This window comes from Nyctibius grandis, chromosome Z (genome assembly GCF_013368605.1).
Source record: "Nyctibius grandis isolate bNycGra1 chromosome Z, bNycGra1.pri, whole genome shotgun sequence".
Lineage (NCBI taxonomy): Eukaryota > Metazoa > Chordata > Aves > Nyctibiiformes > Nyctibiidae > Nyctibius > Nyctibius grandis.
In genome coordinates, this window is record NC_090695.1 from 1,679,163 (window position 1) to 1,701,503 (window position 22,341).

Below are 22,341 nucleotides of genomic sequence, written 5' to 3' on the forward strand. Positions count from 1 at the left end.
CACAGAATGTTAGGGATTGGAAGGGACCTCGAAAGATCATCTAGTCCAATCCCCCTGTCGGGGCAGGATTGCCTAGACCATATCACACAGGAACACGTCCAGGCGGGTTTTGAATGTCTCCAGAGAAGGAGACTCCACAACCTCTCTGGGCAGCCTGTTCCAGTGTTCAGTCACCCTTACAGTAAAGAAGTTTTTCCTCATATTTATGTGGAACCTCCTGTGCTCCAGCTTGCACCCATTGCCCCTTGTCCTGTCAAGGGATGTCACTGAGAAGAGCCTGGCTCCATCCTCTTGACACTTGCCCTTTACATATTTATAAACATTAATGAGGTCACCCCTCAGTCTCCTCTAAGCTAAAGAGACCCAGCTCCCTCAGCCTCTCCTCATAAGGGAGATGTTCCACTCCCTTAATCATCTTCGTGGCTCTGCGCTGGACTCTCTCTAGCAGTTCCCTGTCCTTCTTGAACTGAGGGGCCCAGAACTGGACACAATACTCCAGATGCGGCCTCACCAGGGCAGAGTAGAGGGGGAGGAGAACCTCTCTCGACCTGCTGACCACACCCCTTCTAATACACCCCAGGATGCCAGTGGCCTTCTTGGCCACAAGGGCACACTGCTGGTGTCACCTAGTCCAACCCCCCTGCCACGAGCAGGGACGTCTTCCACTAGACCAGGTTGCTCAGAGCCCCGTCCGACCTGACTTTGAACATTTCCAGGGATGGGGTATCTCAACATTCACAGGAACAAATGGAGTTTACTGCAGTGACAAGCCTTTGCGACCTGACTCAGGCGGTACTGACCTTCTGTCCCCTCCCAGCCACACTCACAGTGGTAGTGCTTGTGTCAAAGTGGAGCAGAGGGAGCAGTGAAGCTGTGCTGACATGGGAAACACCCAGCTAGCACAGCAGAGGGCAAAGCTTCCACCTCATTTCCAAAATAAGCCCCAAATGCAGAAGAAAGAAAGGGACATTTTCTTTAAGACAGTGAGTCCATGCCAGATTTATTCACATTTTGTAAGACCAGCTCAAGCCAGACTTGATTAATATAGCCCAAACTGAGTAAAACCAGAGATATGAGTTCTCACTCCTCTGAATGGTTAGTGTAAGTACTGTTTTTACTGTTTTTTGGAAGATCCAAGTGTAGAAATAGTCAAGGGTTGTGAGAAAGGCAAATGGACAGGTTTGAGTGTCAGAGACGGACGTAATCATCCACCATTGCCTCCTTTTATTTCATATGTTCTTTATCAACACATTTGATCTAATTAGCATCAATGATTTCTCCGTGGGACAAACACAGAAGCAGTGATAAACAAGTGGATATGGTATAAAGCTCTTCATACCTGGTGGTCCATACAGCAATAATCCTTTCCAGGGAGACAGAATGCCTGTAAACAGCTGGGGGTACTGAGGAAACAGAAAAGTAATTCAGAGATTAAAAATGTATCATCTATAACCAAATGCAAATACCCCACTGCTCCTAACGCATTCAGAAAACCTAAGAAATTTGCAGGGAGGGGGATAAAACCTCTCCAAAACAATATAATATATACTATCTGAGTACTGAGAAAAATACAGTATTTACCATTTGAAATCTGTTTTAAGTGAATTCTTCAGATGCAATTGGTTTGATATTCTATAAGTAATTTTCCATTGAATTAATACAGGCCAAATCCAGCAGCTCTTACATTGCCAAAGCATAGGACCCAACACTTATAATTTTAATATTGAAAGGCTATTTTCCTATAGGAGAATTCATATACTATTGTCAGATGAAACAGAAGCAGGAGGAGTTCTAACATGAACTGCCTACAAAAGCACAGAAATAGTGAGAACTCTAAAACACCACTGTAATGACAAGGAAAATGCTAACAAGGTTTTCTCAAACACTGGTTTTCTCAAAACTATTTAGTGCCCTTACCTTTATGGGATAAACAACTGCTTCCTTGACTAGCCTCTTAGCTGCATCCAGTCCAATAATATCATCCCACTTCACATTTGGATTATGGAGATAAATGTCCTGCAATGTACATTGCATCCTGTTAGCAAAACTTAAGTTCTTCTGAACTAGGATAACCACCTCTGGCAAAGTAAATCAACTCAGTTAAAAAGTAATAGTGCCATTAAACGATACAAACTGTATTACTTAACTCTGCTTTCCCTACGAGCACATACACTGCCAAATGTATGTGCCGAGCAGATCTGTTTCTCAGATCTCTTTTTTGTGAGCTGGTTTTAGTAACCAACTAACATATGAAGAGCTATCGTGATATGAAGGTTCACCAAGCCTAATATTTTGTCTCTGATGCTGGCAAGTATCGGATGTTCAAAAAAAAAAGTATAAGCAATAGGAGTGACATGTTGGTTCATATTTACATCCACCAAATTCTGCAACCGAAGTACTTTAATAATTAAAATCACATCTTAATCTTTGAGTTCCAACACCCTTTGACATTCATTCTTCAGTGAATTTCTCTTAGCTCTTTTTTTGAGCGTGCTTATTCTGTAGTAATGAGTTCCACAGTTTAATCACGTGCAATGGGAAAATACTTTTGGTTGTTTTAAACTTGATGCTCAGTAACTTTATAGCTGCACCTATTACTTATGTTGTAAGTAATAGTGAAAAATTGCTATTTACTCCACACTATGCAAGATTTTATATGCTGCAAGAAAAGGTGCGAGAAACTCTGTAACAGGAGGAAAATTTTCCCCTAAGCATCTATCAAAAGATAGTCGGTAATTAATCTATGCCCTGAAGCATACATTAAATTAATTTCATTTAATTCATCAAACTTTCCAAATCTTCTATGAATCTTTCAATTTGCCCTAGTAATGTTTTGTGGCTTTGCATTCCAGAGACTAATTGTTCTGTAGAAAATATCATATCCTCAATACAAATACTTGGGATAAATTCTGCTCTCCAGTAAAAACAGGCAGTCCCCAGAGACTGAAGAAAAATTATGTGCTTATATCCGAGGGGAAAATTTGATTTAATACAATTAGAAAAATTATTTATATAGACTAGATTACACTTTCCCTTTCTATTAACAGCAAATTAAGATGAATCAGATTTATGATACTAAGTAGAGACTTCCATAACTGTTTCCAAATTAAATTAGATTGTGTTGTGAAATAGATACCACATGCTATTTATGTTTATTGATTTACACAGTGTTGATTACTATAGCAACTAGGAACATACCAGCACAATTTAAAAAACATGCCATAATGAAGACTAAAGCACCACTATTGCTTTTTGCCAAAGTAGCAGCAAGAACAACGCTATTTTAAAGGTTTACCATGAATTAAATCCAGACAGGAACTGAAATGAAGGAGAATTTTCTTACTTTAAGGTTGGAAATTTCCTAGACTTCAATTCTACTAATTGCAAATCTAAAACTTGCAAAGCAAGAATTTGGGCCATACACAGCTATAAAAATCAGGCAGCAAAAGTCTTCCAGGCTTTTTAAACAGCTGATTTTAAGTATGTGGGAGCAACAGCTGATACTATTTCTGATGCATATATCCAGAGAGTGTCACAACACTATACCCGCACTACAACAAAGACCTTGAGGTGCTGGAGCAAGTCCAAAGAAGGGCAATGAAGCTGGTGAAGGGTCTGGAGCACAAGTGTGATGAGGAGCGGCTGAGGGACCTGGGGGTGTTTAGTGTGGAGAAAAGGAGGCTGAGGGGAGACCTTCTCGCTCTCTACAACTACCTGAAAGGGGGTTGTAGCAAGGAGGGTGTTAGTCTCTTCTCCCAGGTAACAAGTGATAGGATGAGAGGAAACAGCCTCAAGTTGCGCCAGGGGAGGTTTAGATTGGATATCAGGAACAATTTCTTCACGGAAAGGATTGTCAAGCATTGGAACAGGCTGCCCAGGGAAGTGGTGGAGTCCCCATCCCCGGAGGGATTTGAAAGCCATATAGATGTGGTGCTGAGGGACATGGGTTAGTGGTGGGCTTGGCAGTGCTGGGTTAGGGGTTGGACTTGGTGATCTTAAAGGTCCTTTCCAACCAAACGATTCTGTGATTCTATGAAATATTGTGATGCTATGAAGCTTTTTGGATAAGCACTGACCTGCTTCGTAGTGAGGCTGATCCCTGCTAGCCCAGGGCCTGTTTGCTAGACTGCACCTCGACCCATGAGTGAAATGAAATGGTGCTGACAATGTTGGGATTCCTTCCAGGTGCCAAAGTGCCCATCCTGGAAGAATCCCCAGTCTGCCCTGGGATACAGCATATTATTGGTGCTGCTCACGCAACTCCTGTGCTGGATGAAGGAAGGGCACTGCTTGCAGAGCCTACAGTAATAGCATCTCTCAACTGTACCAAGGGAGAAAAGACAAGGAGCCCAGATCATGCAGGCAGTGCAAAGCCAGGCACAGGACCAGTATTACAAACAATGCCAGAATAGCAGGGATTCATAATTTTGGTGTCTGGTAGATACACTCAGATTCAGGATATTGCTGCGATAGTGGCACAATATCCACACTGAATACAGCCCAAAGCTTTGAATGGGAACTGCACCCACAGAGCTAAATCAAGGTTTTTCCCACCATCTGATCACAGATAATACATTAGATAATAGTTGGTATTAGCTAATATATTTAATCTTTCTTTTCAGTAAAGTATTGTACATTTTCTGTAGCAGTAAGAAAAAAGGGAAAAGCGATGATAGTCTCATGGGTACAACATGATTAGATTACACGTTCCCCATTAGAAAGGAACGGTCTTAATTACTTCCTCCCGTTGTGTATCAGAAAGCAACATCGTTACATGTAAAGAAATGACTTGTTGGGAGTCGCATGGTGAGAAAAATAGCTTGCACATTCACGAACAAGCACTACCAGTGACAGTAAAAAGAAACAAACATCATTCTCAGATGACAAAGATAACCAAGATCTCTATACAACCGAAATGGAGATCCGATCTTACTTTGCTTACAACCATTGCAAGTTCTCTCATCTCACCAGTCATGCCCATAAAACCACTAAGGGGTTTCAATAATCGTTCCTAAAAAAGACAAACAGAAGTTCTTGTCAGACTTCCATTATTTTTAAACAGATGAACTATGAAATACTTTCAAAGAAGCTGATATATCATAATAATATCAACCTTTAAAGCTGTAAAAAGATGGATAATAATAAAGATTTTGATGTAAGCCATATTTGCAGTAACTCATCTTTTCATCTGACATAATCTAATCCTGAATTAACATTAAAATGAGCAGCTCTCTGATTGCACATGTAGCCCTAAACATGCCCTAAATAGTTTAAGAAGAGTGAAAAATGTAACTATGGGTCACTGCTTTGCCACATTCTCCATTTTGAAAGTCTCTTCAAGCGTAGCAGTTGCCAGGCAGACTGGCACCAAGTAAGCTGGATGCACTGCCTGAGAAGCTATGGCTTGTGTCAAGGAGTGAGTACTGAAAATTTCTCTTGACCACCTAAACTCTGTTCTTATCTCAGCTGAGGTGAATGCTAAGTAACATACTGAATTCAAAGGAACCAGAATTTCACCCTCAGATGTTCTGTGGGTTTCTGCATTTATTTTTGTGAATGATAAAGTATAATTTGTATTTGTTGCCTACTTTCATGTTCAACGAGTAAACAACTGTCAACAAATTAGAACAGTATCAAGTATGACTGTCCATTCAAGAAGCAAATAGACTGCTCAGAAATCTAAGCCCTTTTTCAGCACTTGGGAACGAAGGCAACATCTTGTGGTGTTTGATTTTGTTCCTGGTTATGTAAAACTGATGTTCATATTTATTGGATGGAAATATGAACAGAAACACTTACTGATGGATCTGGATCACAGTTAAGGCTGTTCAAGGCTATTCCATTTGATGATACTTTGACAGCATCCTGAATCATCCCATGGAAATCAATTACTTGGCCCTAAAAGAGAAAATAATGTTGTGACAGGCTTTACCATGATGGTAGCTCTACTGTTAGAAGTGCATTGGGCCAAATTTTGCTTGCCATTAACAGCAGCGAGTTTCCTTTCTGCACATACAGTCCTAAATATGGCAAAACCTGTCCACAGAATCTGTGGTAGCAATGGGAAAAGAACACACATCTCCTCAGTCATTGCAACAATTTAACTCTTACCATCTCATTCAGGAATGTGAAATTTATCTTCAATTTTAGCTATTACCACTGGGCTTTAAAAACAGAAATATTTTTCCTTCTTGACAATGTTTGAAATACTATTTAATGCAAGCAAAGCCTCCTATGCAAGTAATTACTGCCCAAATCATAAAATTGACCCTTCAGCTAATTATACAGGAACATTTTATATAAAAATAGACACAAAAAGCTCAAATTTAATATTTGTGAAAAACTTTGTGTTTTTTTCTACATACGTATTTCTATCATAAATCACATACTAGGTTTCCACCAACCCTTCTTGGGTGAGTGCTGTCTCCTCCAGCTTTGTTGATTGCTGAGATGCTTAAGCCAAAGTCAGATTGCTCCAGAGTAACTGCACTGTCATTATTCTAAATAAAAAACAATTTTAAAATAGATGTGTTGCCAAGTAAATGAGTTGCAGATATCATTCCATTGCAGGTATCATCCCACCTCTTCATACAAAATCACAGAATCCCAGACTGGTTGGGGTTGGAAGGGACCTCTGGAGATCATGTAGTCCAATCCCCTACCAAAGCAGGGTCACCTACAGCACGTTGCACAGGGTTGTGTCCAGGTGGGTTTTGAATATCTCCAGAGAAGGAGACTCCCCACCCTCCCTGGGCAGCCTGTGCCAGGGCTCTGGCACCCTCAAAGAAGCTTTTCTTCATATTCAGACGGAACTTCCCATGTCTCAGTTTGTGCCCATTGCCCCTTGTCCTGTCGCTGGGCACCACTGAGAAGAGTCTGTCCCCATCCCCTTGACACCCACCCCTAAGGTATTTGTAAGCATTGATAAGATCCCCGCTCAGTCTTCCCTTCTCCAGGCTAAACAGACCCAGCTCCCTCAGCTTCTCCTCATAAGAGAGATGCTCCAGTCCTCTGATCATCTTTGTAGCCCTCCGCTGGACTCTCTCCAGTAGTTCCTTGTGTTTCCTGAACTGGGGGGCCCAGAACTGCACACAGTTACTCCAGGTGTGGCCTCACTAGGGCAGTGTAGAGGGGGAGGAGAACTTCCCTTGACCTGCTGGCCACACTCTTCGTCATGCACCTCAGGACACCACTGGCCTTCTTGGCCCCAAGGGCACACTGCTGTCTCATGGTGAGCTGCTTGTCCACCAGAACTCCCAGGTCCTTCTCTGCAGAGCTGCTTTCCAGCAGGTCAACATCCAACCTGTACTGGTGCATGGGGCTATTCCTCCCTAGGTGCAGGACCCTACACTTGCCTTTGTTGAACTTCATTAGGTTCCTCTCCATCCAGCTCTCTAACCTATCCAGGTCTCGCTGAACAGATGCCCAGATACATGCCCCAGATACATGCCCATATTAACTGTATCATTACATGGAAGTTGCAACAGGAACCCCATATTTGTTAGATAAACACTATTGTACATTTAGTTAGACTTCATCTGACTGGTGACAGCAGTGGGGAAAGCCATGCCTCTAGAGCTCAGCATTCAAGCTATTTCATGCACAGAGCTTCCATTTTAAGTTGTAGAAATCTGCATTTTACATAGCTATGAGAAGAAACATGTACGAACAGTGGAAACAACAGGCAAGTATAAGGCACATTATGTCAACTCAGAAACGAGGAGCCAATTTAATATTATAATTTACTTTGACGTTCAGTTCACAGCAGTCATTGATGCAGTGTCCACAAGGTAATTTTTTTAAAGGGTGAGAACTGGTCAGAGATTAAATCTACCCTATGCAGGAATATGGACAAGTAGTTTTCACAGCAATCTTACCCAAAGGAGACTCACAAAGCTGAAAATTACAGAGCCAAATTACTCCCCAATCTCAAACACTTTATGCACTGTGAAGGCGCTTACAACTGACACCTGACTGTCTACTTGGTTTGTTTGTCTTGCTTTCTGACACTACTGGATGAATCTACTGGTGATAATGGCAAAGCTCCAGTTGCTTTCAGTATAGGTTGGATTATATGACTCCTTTTCCTCTAATTTTTGCCTGTGACTAGCTTCCCAACTCACAGAAAGCATATTCTCCTGAAGTCTTGCATCCATAATCTGTAAACTACATAATTAGTAAAACCCATTAGTTACACAATTATTAATCGTGTAACTCTCATCCTCTTGCTGCCTGTAGCCTCTCAAAATAAAACCACATTCATTTCAACTATAACGCTGCCAAGATAAAACATGTCTAAACCTGTTTGGGGTTCTCCTTGGTAGATAATTTAAATTCTGATGTGCTCCCAGGTGAAGTTTTTGACAACGGTCGTTGCACTGTCTGATGTTTGAGCCTTGGGAGATTCTGAGAAGAGCTTGCTGCCCTGGAATTTAAAAAAATATCATCTTGAAAACTTTCACAACTTCCTTTTTTCCTTCAAAATACAAAAGGCAGAGTTTTCAGTTAGTTTTGGGCTAACTTTGTAACTGCAGAAACTTTGTAAATTGCATCTCCATTTGGGAAATAAGTCTTTATTTTCCTCTAAAAGATACAGAAAAATGTACCATGCAGCATGACTCTGAGATTTAGTATTCCTATGGTATCACAACATTATTTTAACCACGCTGCATATTGCTTTTATAGGAAAATTTTCTGCCCAGAAAAAGCCCCATGCATTTCTCTTACCTTCTTGGTCTTCCTCCCGTTCTCAGCTGTTGTTTATTTTCCGCTGTGGCAAAATTAATATTAAAATGGAAAATAATTAAGGATATAAAAAAGGGCAACTTGATTTTTTTCCCCCTCCCTTCAAAAATATTTTTGAGCACACATTAATGACCTTGGAAATAACAATGCATAAACAGGAACAGCATGATTATAAGCAATGCAAGCTTGCAAAAATGTTTTGAAAACAAACTGATATTGGAGAGAGCAATTTGGCTTCAGGTTTGTTAAATTTTAGGCAGTCTTTGGTTTCTTTGCTTACATTTTAAAAAAAATATAATTTTCACAGTAAAATGGGCACAATTTAAGGCAGGTCACAAACTACCAGGCAGTAGCTTCTCTAGAGAAACACATGCAGGAGGGAGGCTGCTTAAGCTTCAGGGAAAAAGGAGCCCTGCCAGTGTGGTTGTAATTCTGGGCTTGGGTAATGGCAGTGCCCCATATCTGAGCTGCTCTACTAACCAAAAAATGGGTACTGAGAGCTTCTAAGAGTCTAAGGGTGGCTTTTTGGGAATGGTTCACTGGGATCGTGGATCAAGCCTTGGCTACCGCTCAGTTTGACTAAAGAGTATTTCCCCCTGTACTGGGCACTGGTGAGGCCGCACCTCGAATCCTGTGTTTGGTTTTGGGCCCCTCACTGCAAGAAAGACCTTGAGGTGCTGGAGCGAGTCCAGAGAAGGGCAACGAAGGTGGTGAAGGGTCTGGAGCACAAGTGTGATGAGGAGCGGCTGAGGGAGCTGGGGGTGTTTAGTGTGGAGAAAAGGAGGCTGAGGGGAGACCTTCTCGCTGTCTACAACTGCGTGAAAGGAGGGTGTAGCGAGGGGGGGTCGGTCTCTTCTCCCAAGTAACAAGTGATAGGATGAGAGGAAATGGCCTCAAGTTGCGTCAGGGGAGGTTTAGGTTGGAGATCAGGGACAATTTCTTCACTGAAAGGGTTGTCAAGCACTGGAACAGGCTGCCCAGGGCAGTGGTGGAGTCCCCATCCCTGGAGGGATTTAAAAGCCATGTAGATGTGGTGCTGAGGGACATGGGTTAGTGGTGTGCTTGGCAGTGCTGGGTTAATGGTTCGACCTGATGATCTTAAAGGTCCTTTCCAACCAAAACGATCCCATGATTCTATGATGTGACAAACGCTTGGTCACAGTTTTCCTTCTTCATTCATAACAAAACCCTTTGTTTTTGTCCTGCAAGGCTGCTCCTCTTTGTATTAACGCAAATCAATAGAATCTAGCCGTAAATCTCTTTTTCATGCAGATAATGCTTGCTTTCAGCTAGTACTTATCTTCTACATCACTGTGAATGCAATGATGACTAGTAGCTTTAGTATCTTTCAAAATCATTTCACCTATACAGCTAATTTTATTACATTTATATAATGTTTTATTTACCTGTGATTGCAAAGCTGCTGGCAGCCATATAAAACAATGACAACTGCTCAGAGATGTTCCCTGGCCAATCATCCCCTTCTCTAATGATTATATTTTTCTTACAAGACAAATAGGTAGAGATGTTGGTGTTTTCTGCACCCTCCAAGCTCTTGATAACTGACTCTTATACAGTTGTTCTTATGGCTTCTGTAAGTTACGTTTTGTGCTCAAGTACAAAACCATTCAGGCTCTCCGGGTCGTAACAAAACACTCGTGTTCTGATTTGCCTTATTCTGTGTCATTCATTTATACCTCAGATTTTAAGCCCTTTGGAGCAAATAAACCTATTACTTGTTTGGCACATTACCTTTAGTATATGCAAATATGCAAAATAAATGGTTAATGAGAGTAGTGGCGATAAACTTTTAAGCACTAGCTTGGATGAGTTAAGTTATAATATTTCATTTAAGTGGGTTATTTTAATTTAAAAATTAAATCCAAAATAGAACAGGCTTATTATTCTCTCCCCACGAAAAGAAAGTGAATATATCTATGCCATAATACTTTGCGCTTACATGGCATTTTCCAATATCAAAGCAGTTTTTAAAAGACAGAAAAATATCACCTTCTTTTTCCTCTATATAAAGAGAGAAGGAAGAGCAGAAGGGCTTAAAGCTCCATCTCTAAATTCTGATGTCCTATGTGCTAGCACTATAGCTCTGTAACTGTAAGAGAGCCCAGACATTAAACGCTGACATACACGAGAAGGACAATGAGCATATCAGGCAAATACACATTTTAGGCTTTGGAAACAAAAGCTTTCTTTCTGGAAAACAGCCACATACCCGTGTCCAGGACCTTTTTGGTAATTTTAGGATACTTTTGAAATTTTACAAAGTAATAGCTTTCATATTCCATCAAAATTGTCTCAAGATCAACGTTGTCACAAACTTCAAAGCCACGTAAATTTAATTTCGTCTCTTGCTCCAAGGCGTTTGCAGCATCGACGTACCTGGTAATTTAAAAAAACCCCAAAGATCAAAAAACTGAGAGTCATTATCTTATTCTGATTTTTGAGAGAAAAAGCAAACTATGGCATTAGTAAGTATATGGTATTTTTAACCTGTCCACAACTCTATTTGTTATAAAGGCATAAACTCTCTTTAAAAACCCTTTGCTCATTGCTCTGTTTTTAAATTATATAGGACATTTTTGTTCCAGAAACTGAAACAATTTAGTAAAGTAAACTGTCAAGATATATAACAGTAATTTACCTCTTTCTCACATCAAACCAAAGGGCCATGCGGTCCATCTGCCCCACAAGAGGACAGAAGGACACGTTATGGGAGGTCAGACACACACAAACCCACAAATGTAGAGCTCTATTGTTGAAAAAAACATACCCTTCCTCCATTAAATAACGCAAAATTAGAATGAGGAGATTTTTTCGACGAGCTTCTGTTCGCATCTCATCCTGTGAATTAAGACAGAACTCTAGATCAAATGTAATATTCTCTTTATTGCTGTAAACAGCATCTAAATGTAGCCTGTGGAAACAAACAAATTAAGACAACAGCATGTAAGAACTGTAAAACAACACACTGTTAATAAACAGAAGGAAAGTGGTTTTCAATGTAATTTTTCTTGCACATTATCAGGGCTACTGGATGGGTAGAAACCTTTTCCTAGTGAGGAGAAAATTACTTTGAGGTTGAAAAAATAACTTCCTTCCCTCACTATGGCTATGGATCTCCAACACGTTCAGGCTGCTGTGAATTTCAGGGTAGGATTCTTGCAGACCTCATGCGCAGTGTCTCCAAGAGCTGTGCAAGGAAACCTTGTGCTCCAGCATGGCTGTGTCCCTCCCTCTAGAAACCAGAAACTCATTTTCTGAGTGCTTGGAGAAGGGTAGATGGAGAAAAGGTCTGGGATCTGCATAACTACACTACAGAGACCAGCTGTACACTGTTGGTACCTCCTGTTTCATGGACCTTGATATGTAAACACAAGTGAAATACAGAGTACAAATTTAACACAGGAGTGACCAAAGGTAGGTCCTAACATGCAGAAATTTCAATACAGTCAGTCCCATCAATTTCTTCAGATTGAAGAACCCAAAGTCATTCATAAATGGTTCAGCGATAAAAACAAGGCAGCGTAAAACTTCTTTGCCATCATTCAGTGAAGCTACATCTGGGGGAGCATACAGCGCAATGTCAAGTAGAGCAAAAGGGACACTGGAAACAGAAATCTCTCAAGATACTGGAACAAAGTCTTAGTCCAATGAAACATGCCATATATGCTGAGTGCCTGCAGAGAAACCCTGAGATTTTAGGGTGATCACAGAAGTCACAAGGAAAGCTCTAGAAATCAGCACATCGACTTTGGTTTGCCTCACGGGGGTTTGAAGCTGGGACCACAGAAAAAGCAGGTATGGCCAAATCCACATTTAGGCAAATAATATATTTCCTTTCTCTTTTAGGATGCTGGCATTAAGCATGATTTATGAAGACGCAGTGTGAGCACGAAAGACTGGCACTTATTCAGTGGATGGGGAAAGAGCAGTAGTTTCTGCTGCTTGTGTAGCACATATATATTCCTGATCACACTGCACAGTACTGCATACACAGACTCCCACTTCCACCCCCAATTTCCCTCCCTTCTACACCAATCAAACAGTGCCTGCATCCATCCCCGAGACAAAGCTTAGCCCAAGTGTTAGGGATCTGCAGGAGACAAACCCACAAATCTTTGTCCTCTTCATACTGGAAATGGAGCCCCAATGTCTGTAGCAATGACTTCTGCTGCTCTCTGCCAGTGCCTGGCACACAAACAAGCAAAATAATTACTACTGACCAAGGTGTATGTTTTTAAATCCCTAAAGATGCATAAAGGGAATATTCATAGAAACATAGAATGGTTTGGGGTGGAAGGGACCTTTCAAGGTCATCCAGTTCCAAGCCCCCTGCCATGGGCAGGGACATCTTCAACTAGATCAGGTTGCTCAGAGCCCTGTCCAACCTGAGCTGGAATGATTCCAGGGATGGGGCATCTACCACCTCTCTGGGCAACTCGTGCCAGTGTCTCACCACCCTCAGCATAAAACACTTCTTCCTTCTATCTAGTCTGAATCTCCCCTCTTTCAGTTTAAAACCATGACCTCTTGTCCTATCGCTACAAGCCCTGCTAAAAAGTCTGTCCCCATCTTTCTTCTAAGCCCTCTTGAAGTACTGAAAGGCCACAATAAGGTCTCCCCAAAGCCTTCTCTTCTCCAGCTTGAACAGCCCCAACTCTCTCAGCCTGTCTCCATAGCAGAGGTGCTCCAGCCCTCTGATGATTTCTGTGGCCTCCTCTAGACCCGTTCCAACAGCTCCATGTCTTTCCTTTGCTGAGGACCCCCGAGCTGGGGGAAGACACCCTATACTTCCCAGCCTCTTGAAGCATCATTATAGCAAACTGTGGATACTGGAGAATCATTTATTCCTACAAGCAAAGGTATTTTTGGGTGGTGCAATGTTCTGTAAAACCAACTTACCAGCAGACCTAGCTGCTCCCTCTGCTCTGTACGTAGCAGTGGCTATCATACAGCATTCTGCTGCTAATTTACACGCTTGAGATAGCACAATCAGCTATTCTTTTATTTTAAAACTAACACCTCGCCCTGTGTTTGCCAACCTGTAAAAAGCACCGGGTAGAGCAGGCAAAAGGTCTCCCAGTACAGCAGATATTTTCTGGGATGTTTGCTTCAGATGTGGGGCCATCTAGTGACACAACTAAGAAGGGGCTGGAATTTGCTTTTAATGTTTCCTGAGGGCTGAAAGTGTATTTGTATTTCACATAGTAATAAAAAAGATTGGTAAAATCTTCATCCTGGCTTTCTAGAGAAAGGAAATCAAACTGGCTGTGGAAAAGGGAAGAACCCATATCCTCATTTCTAGCCTTTACTACTTTTTATTGTCTTGATGAAGTTAAGCAGCCACTCTGTTTCCAAGTCCATAAAGAAGCTGCAAGACTGCTTGCTTTTCAGTGGTGGTACAAAGATGATTTTTCTAAACCATTTTAGGGAGGAAGAGTGCTGTGTAAATGCTTGGTAGATCAGTTCCTGAGAGGTGCTGCAACAAGAAATGAACCAATTCTGAGAGCTGTCATGAGCAAAGAGGAAAACATTGACACCCTGGGATGAAAGGATCCTTTCCTTATTGTTTTGAGGTGCTGGTGTTTGGAAAACAGATTTTGAATTGTGGACCTTTTACCATTTCTCCTGGATGATCTGAATCTTCCGAAACAGGGCTGGAAGTGCAAGAAGGAAGCTGGAGTCACCACTTGCTGAGAGTCCCACTTGTACATTCTTCTAAATGCAACCGCTCCTGCTGTTTTATGCTGAGAAAAATTAGCTGGTGTGTTTTCCCGCATGTCAAAAGGCAAGATCACAGCTACCTCTGAATATTTAAACACAGTATGAAAACACACTGGTTGCCACAGAAGACAAACACATCAAGTGATTCTAAATGACCACAAAGTGGATACACCAGCCTCAAAACTCCGTGCAAATGTTTGTAATTATACTCTTCTCCTTTGAAAACCGTGGACTTTTGGAAGCTCACCCACACAGCCACTTTCCCATCATCTGTTCTGATCCCAAGTTTGATATAATGGAAGGAAAGCATAGCTAAGTATTTCCTATTTAATATTGTGCGTGACCACAACGTGGCAGACACCCTGTCTCTGAAGGGTGCCTGAAACAAGGTTTCTGAAATTTAGTCACATAAGAGGAGGACATGTTGCTTCTCTTCAAAAACCTCGAGGCTATCACCAATGACTCCGATGACAGACTGTCCGTAGAAGTTCTTTGAGAACTGGCACTCCAGTGAGCTAATTCTCCTTGTGTATTCAACCATGTGTAAGCGGCAGCTCACCTTTCCTTTGTAAATGGAGGACATGGGAAATCAGCAGAGATACGTTTAAGGGGTAGAGAGGTTTGCTCCCTGACAACCTTCCTGTATAGCGCATACATTTTAATTACATGTTATTCCAATTAACACACCAGGACTGAAAGCTATGAGGTAGCAAATAATACAGATGATAACAGACCAGTGATGGGACTTTTCCCATCTCTCTCCCTGGGACTTTTAGGGATCTAGAAAGTCACTACAGATGAAGGCTTTCAGCATACACAAGATGGACGTTGTCTTCAGACTGCTAATTTTTTTAAGTTGCTCATGATTTCTCTCAAATTTCTTAATTTAGAAATCAATTAATGTTGTCTCCGTTGATTTGGTTTTGGATAATGACATCACACCTTCACATGTGGCACAATACTGTGCTCAATAACAAAATTGTAGGCACTCTAGTACATATGTTTACTTTTAAAACAGTTTCCTTAATGGTAGAGGTAATTCATTATTCAACTACAGGGAGCACTGGATAATCTTTACTTCTTGGACTTAAAATTTTAATTTATTGCTTTTCATGAGAGGGTTCTTTCTTCTTTTTTGTTGCTTTTTGGGAAAGCAGTATAGTTGTCACATGAACAGAAAGATGATTAAAGGAATTATACAAGGAAAAAAAATGCTTAGGGACATGGGTTAGTGGTTAGGTTAATGGTTGGACTTGATGATCTTAAAGGTCCTTTCCAACCAAAATGATTCTCTGATTCCATTCTATGATTCTAAGTGTTCCATGTTTGAGTATTTACAGTAATACTCTGACGAGAGAGGAATTGCATCTGCCTGATGAACTACCGGGCTCACAATTCGTGCTTGAAACTTTTCTTGAAAAGCATTTGTATTCTGGTGTGTCGTCTGCTGCTCTTAATCCCACCAGGTTACTTCTGCTATCCCTAAGGCATTTGAAGTTCTAGTATAAATAGTGATACAGTGATGGGCAGCATCTCAAATATTCTAAGTAGAGACTTGTTTCGAGTATAGGATAACAATGTCTATGTATGAGCAACCCACTTCAGCCTTAACATGGTAATGTCGTTCTTGTGTTGACCAACCAGAAGCAAAAGCCAACGTTTACATCCAAAAAGGGCCCTATCTAAAAATCAGTAGAGAGTTTAGACTGAGAGGTTCATTCTGTCTTTATTTTGCGTTAATACGAACGCAAAAAAAATGGTTAATTTGAGAAGTCAGACTCCTGTCCAAAGAAAATTAACTAAGCCATTAATCAGTTGATTGACTGACAAAGACTTGCATTAGAGGAGCTGAAAACAAGAATAGAGATATCAAAATCTGTGATCCCAGTTCTATGAAGTTTCTATAAAACAAAAATTCAGGACCTTTCAACACGTAACTGTTACCAAATCATAAATCTTGTGCATCAGTGGTGCACAGACCATTGCTTTCTTGACCAAGCCCACAAAGCCACATGACCCTGCCTTTCACCAGTCTTATTCTACCACGTACCCTTTCCAAGAGGCAGATGAACCTCTGCACGTGTTGGTGCCACCAGCAGCTTTAGCTGTCCACTTAAACAGCTCTCTGCTCGCACAGCTCTCCTGTCCTGAACTCCAGTTTATTCTCTAGGGACTGACCCCCACTCCAAATATGTCCACAAAACAATGTGCCTGCCACAGTACAGATAGATACTAACACTGTCCAGGGCTTCTGCTGTGTTTAGAGAAGAAATGGCAAATCTTACATGGCATGAAAAAATAGGAGTACTTACGAGTGCAAAGTTACTTAAAATTCAGTTTAGCTTTATAGTGATTTAGCCTTCTTGTTTAATTAGTATTTAGAATTGCACGTTGTTTATAGCCACTAGAATTTCAATAGATGTTTAAGTGTTTAAAGTTTAATAAGCTTCCATTCTTAAAAGAACAAAAAATGTATGTAATTAAATTTTCAATTACTATAGAGGATTTGGGTGTCCATGCAATTAATAAAAGCTTAAGGCACTTAAGCGTGATCTTGTTTTAAACACTAAATAGTTGAGCACTTAACTAATTAGCTCGAACACTTATAGTGTGTTTTGCTTATTTCTAGCTTAACAAAAGTGGTACGTATTCCTTTCTTTACAGCCGTTTCAAATTAAACCCTATTAGAGTCATGCATCTTTAAATGCAATTGTTCCTTTAGTCATTTCCACACCTTTTAATAAAATGCTTTTACGTTATAAATCAACCTACTCTCTTGTATAATTCCATCAAATTAATGGACCTACTAAAAGATTAATTCAACCCCATAATGCTTCATTATCATTTGACCCTTTACTTCTGCATGAATGTATTTGATAGCATGAAGAAAAAAGTTACAGAGTAAGTCACTGAGAAGGTTGGAAATAATAACTATACTGTTGTAATACTGTGCCCTTGTACATTCAACTTCCTCCCTCCACCACTCCCTAATCCCCACAGCTTTCCCTCTCCCCTAGCCCTTTGCATGTTACATTTGCAACCTTGCCAGGCTTTTTAGAAGGCTGATGTTCAATTATTGTTTGGTTTGCTGACAGTATTTTTTGAGAAACGCAAGCAGAGAAGGGAAATGGTGAGTTTTAAACAATGTATAACTTGGCTGACATTGAATAGAATTTCCCAGCACAAAGAAAAGGCACTTCTTTCCTCTCTTCTCTCTTCCAAATTTTACAAGCCTGCTGCAAACAATAGATTTGGCAGTTTCTCAAGAAGGATGACAAATAGCTTTCATAATTAAAGACATACAGCAAGCTCAGCAACAGAAGTTATGGCTGCCCCAGTAGTAGCACTAGGATGCATCCGAAAGGTGTCACGTTTAAAATCTAAAGACATTTTACCATTCAAGTTTGGTGCACTGAAGACAGAAACCTTCTGATTTCTCCCCTCATTGCAACAGTTACATGCTGTCTTTCATTAATTCATGCTCCAATGTTAAGGGCCACTCACAGCCCACTGTTATCTCCCTCTTTTAACAGGAACATTGCTGAAGCCATGTTTTACACTGCCAAGACTTCACTAATTTGAAGTGATCTATGTTATGAACACATAAAAATGAATGGATGCAAAATATGGTGAATTATTAAACAATACAAATTAAGGATGGTGAATTTACAAATTAATTAATAAGCATTAACTCTCCCACTCATCTGTATGAATTTGCAAAGCTCTACTGCAGTTTACAATAATATTGCTTGTCAAGAGTGATTTAAAGAACAAACATAGGAAATATTTAATGACTAAAACCAGTAAAATGTCTCACAAAGAAAATTTCTTTGATTTTAAGACCACACTGGGTAGCTGTGAAGAGCCACAGAACTGTAATGCATATAGCAATTTATATTTATACAGGAATTTGTTTTTTAAACACTTTTTCCCAAAATTGCTAGCAAATAATAATTTCCATTCTACAGAACAGAGAAATGGGAAAATGCAATACAGGTAAGGACAGGGCTAGGGACCTAAGAATTCCAGTAATTATTTAGTGCTACCAATGAATGATGTAGCAGCTTAACTTTTAGATACTGCATTGGAATACTGGAATTCAGAAAACAGAAAGTAAGTTCCCTCCACAGAAGTCACGAACGTTAGAGCAAGAATCAAAAAAATCCTCTTGGCAGCTTCAGATTGTTCCTTAATCACTGAGTGGCTTAAACAAAGCAAGCTCCAAACTTCTGCCCCTCTGCAGAATATGAACACCTCTCTCTACTCTATCCAAAATATAAAATCTGATCTTCACAGTCATCCTGCCAAAAGGCTATGGAGAAGTCAAACTGACCCAAACGCAGTGGTATAGCTCACAGGGAAGAGTTCTTGAGCTCCACATCCTATACCCACAAATGTTTCTACATTCAAGCAGTCAAAACCAGTCCTGGGATCAGGGCTGTGCAAATCCCCACTGGTGAGGTTACAAATTAGACCCCTTTTTCACTTGCCTTCCTTCTGCACATTAACAGTGTTTCAATAGCACACTTTAGGGCACCATTCTCAGTGGCTGGGATCTGAATCCACTTTAGGGCTCAGAAAGAGATTGTGCTGGAGGCTCCCATTCCTAGGTAAATGTATAATCTACTTATCGAAGAGGCTGACATAACATAAAACTGAGGCTCAGAACCCCTCCCAGAACTACCTTTTTGTGAGTAACCCTGTCCTGTTCACGCATGCTGGGGATTTGTGTATTCATACAGAGCACTTAACACCTTTCTGGGAAGGGTTTTTAGCAGTCCTGCAGTGCAGCCCTACACTCTATCTTACTGCAGTTGAATTTGACCAGCAGATGGAAGCAAAATAACAGGTTAAGAAATTGAGCAAACTCCTGCTTAGAATCAGAATCATTTTGGTTGAAAAGGACCTTTAAGATCACCAAGTCCAACCGTTAACCCAGCACTGCCAAGGCCACCACTAAACCATGCTCCTGAGCACCACATCTACAGGGCTTTTAAATCCCTCCAGGGATGGGGACTCCACCACTGCCCTACGCAGCCTGTTCCAATGCTTGGTAACCTTTTCCATGAAGAAATTTTTCCTGATATCCAATCCTGGCACAACTTGAGGCCATTTCCTCTCATCCTATCACTTGTTACCTGGGAGAAGAGACCAACCCCCACCTCGCTACAACGTCCTTTCAGGTAGTTGTAGAGAGCAAGAAGGTCTCCCCTCAGCCTCCTTTTCTCCACACTAAACACCCCCAGGTTCCTCAGCTGCTCCTCATCACACTTGTGCTCCAGACCCTTCACCAGCTTCGTTGCCCTTCTCTGGACTCGCTCCAGCACCTCAAGGTCTTTCCTGTAGCGAGAGGCCCAGAACTGAACACAGGATTCGAGGTGCGGCCTCACCAGTGCTGAGTACAGAATACAGCTTCCTTCCTGGTGCTTGACCCATCCATGGGATGGAAGCACGGCGTGACTGTACAGCCCTGACTTATGGAAAAGGCAGCTGAAAGAAGAAGGAATAGGGACTTGAACGCTTTTGCTGTATCTGCTCCTGCCATGGCCATGCAACACACAGGGGCTGCGGGGAGCAAAGGGGCCTGCCCTGCACTGAGGTGCTGGCAGGACAAGAAACACCTTCGTCCTGCAAAGGGGAGGGAAACGAGAAGGGGGGGCTGTGGGATGCCCCCACGCTTAAGGAGAGCCAGGACCGCCGTCACGCCGATCACACCGAGGGCCTCCAGCCTCGGCCCTCCCCATGCCCGCCGCAGCCGCCATGACACCGGAGCCTTCCCCGCCCCTGCGCAGTGCGCACCGCCCCCCGCGCCTGCGCAGAACTGCCCCCCCGCCACGTCCATAGCAACGGGGACGCGCGGCCGCCCGGCCTGCCGGTTCTTACCGCCTCCCTCGCCTGGTAGGTGGTTCTCAGCGTCTGGCACGAGAGCTCCATCGGGGCGGGCAGCGGGCCCGGCCACGGGCCGGTACGACCCGCGGGGAAAGTCACAGCGAGCTCCCGGCCCCGCGGAGGCCAGCGGGCGCCCTGAGGAAGAGGCCCGCCCTACCGCCCTCACGCAGCCAATCGAGACGCCGTAGAGTGAAAGATTGCTGGCAGAACTGCCCAATCACGAGTGGAGTAGGCGGTGGCCGTTTAAAGGATGGCCAATCAGAGTGGGGAAGGGAGGCGGGGCTGACAGTAGTGCCGCCCAATCGTCTCTAGGCTCACCTGAGGAGGGAGGCGGAGTGAGGGGAGTGGCGGGAATGCGGCGCTGAGGGGCCCGAGGCGGAGCGGAGCGGACCAAACCAGACCAGACCAGACCAAACCAAACCAAACCAAACCAAACCAATCCAAACCAAACCAGCCCTGCCCAGCATAGCCCACTGCTAAACACGTCCATCTCACCCAGACAGGCGAGGTGCGCCTGAGAAGCAGCAGAGTGCGGTCTGCACCTCAGATCAAGGGTGGTGGTGGGTCTTAAAATGGAGGTTAACAGTGTGCTGGTGCTGAGGGAGCGTCGGGCTGTGAGAAGGGCCCTCTTCAGAGCACCTGAAAGCCGTCGTTAAACTTGACTGATGGCTGCAGCCTCCTGGGTTCAGGATGTGAATTATTGACGGGGTGAGCTGTGTCTGCTGGAAGCTGTTTGGCTTCAGTCCAGCTGGAGGGGAACATTAAAAAAAAATAAATCCCTGAAAATACACGGAAGGGAAGGTAGAGCATGCAAAAGGCTTGCTCGGTGACAGCCACAACAGGGCACAAAGCAGGGCAGAAGAGGTCAGAATGGGGAGGAGTGATCTTCTGGAAACACCTTGTCTTCTGATACATGAGCGCTTCCCAGCCAGGCAGCTGCAGGTACATGTTCTCTCTCCAAGTCCTGCCCATTGGAGACCAACAGCTACTCAGTTCCCCCAGGCTGGGTAACTACCAGATTCTTCACATCCATGCCATTCTACACTTGCTTAGCATCCTCAAAGCTGTGTTCCCCAGACATCTAGACCTTCCTCCAAAAGCTGTCTCCTCAGTATAAACATCGATACCCCAAAAAGCCTTGTGCTTTTGGTGCAACCCTGTTCCTACTAAGGAATGTTTTTCCAGCCCTTTTCTTAAACCTTCCTAATCCAGTATACACCAACATAAACTTTCCGTTCCCCCAAGCTCCCTTTGCTAAATACCTCCAACTGCACATACCTCTTATAATCCTTCTCTCCTTTCAATAAGTCTTAATCTCAGGGATGTCCTAAGCAAAAACAGGGCTTCAGCATATGTTAACTGCTCAGTTAGTTGCTCTGTAAATGTAATGTACTTTCATCCTGTTAAGCATGTAATTTAATACATATATTTTTTATTAAATTTGTCCCATAATACTTGAAGTTTTCAAAGTAGATCAGATTGATGTTCCTGCATCCAGCTTAGGTCCTCTCCTACTAGACTTTATGTTTTATTTTTTGAGGGAATAGCCTGGGTTCTTGGCTTAGCTTGACCAGAGGAAGTTTTCTAACATGCCTCTGAAAGGGGTAGTGGTACCTTAATATGTAGTTTGCTACTGTTTTGATGGATAAAGAGAGAGAGTCTTCAATCCTTAGATCACAAACTTGAGGGCAGTTTTCACCATATGTTTGTGAATGAATCTTTCAAACTGACTTTGGACACAAACGCACACCCACAGTCAGAACCTACAGAGAAATTCAAGAACCTACAAAGAAACCTTGCTAGGGCACTCATTATCTAGGCCTTACACTCAACGGACAACATTTAATAAAATGAATAATGGTCAGGTTTATAAACAGCTTTATAGCCAACATTTAAATATTTCTCTGCTGTGCTTATAACTAAAATGTAGATGTATCACCCTGGTATGTTAGCATAGAGAAGCAA

At 42.2% G+C, this 22,341-nt stretch overlaps 1 protein-coding gene across 2 annotated transcripts in view; it reads right to left on the bottom strand.

Moving 5' to 3' along the window:
* Positions 1 to 20,421, bottom strand: part of KATNAL2 (katanin catalytic subunit A1 like 2) — a 36,802-nt gene extending 16,381 nt beyond the window's left edge. Inside the window, exons 1-11 of one of the 2 annotated variants that reach the window (XM_068423231.1) lie at positions 20,371 to 20,421; positions 11,534 to 11,604; positions 10,976 to 11,142; positions 10,640 to 10,653; positions 8,728 to 8,753; positions 8,302 to 8,425; positions 6,405 to 6,500; positions 5,800 to 5,898; positions 4,934 to 5,011; positions 1,918 to 2,016; positions 1,340 to 1,403 (exon numbers count right to left, since the gene is read on the bottom strand). In XM_068423231.1, coding sequence (XP_068279332.1) covers positions 1,340 to 1,403; positions 1,918 to 2,016; positions 4,934 to 5,011; positions 5,800 to 5,898; positions 6,405 to 6,500; positions 8,302 to 8,425; positions 8,728 to 8,753; positions 10,640 to 10,653; positions 10,976 to 11,142; positions 11,534 to 11,604; positions 20,371 to 20,421 — 889 coding nt within the window. Of the gene's footprint in view, positions 1 to 1,339; positions 1,404 to 1,917; positions 2,017 to 4,933; positions 5,012 to 5,799; positions 5,899 to 6,404; positions 6,501 to 8,301; positions 8,426 to 8,727; positions 8,771 to 10,639; positions 10,654 to 10,975; positions 11,143 to 11,533; positions 11,605 to 20,370 lie in introns of both variants that reach the window. The other variant, XM_068423229.1, reaches the window with a different exon arrangement.
* Between the last annotated feature and the right edge of the window lie 1,920 nt (positions 20,422 to 22,341).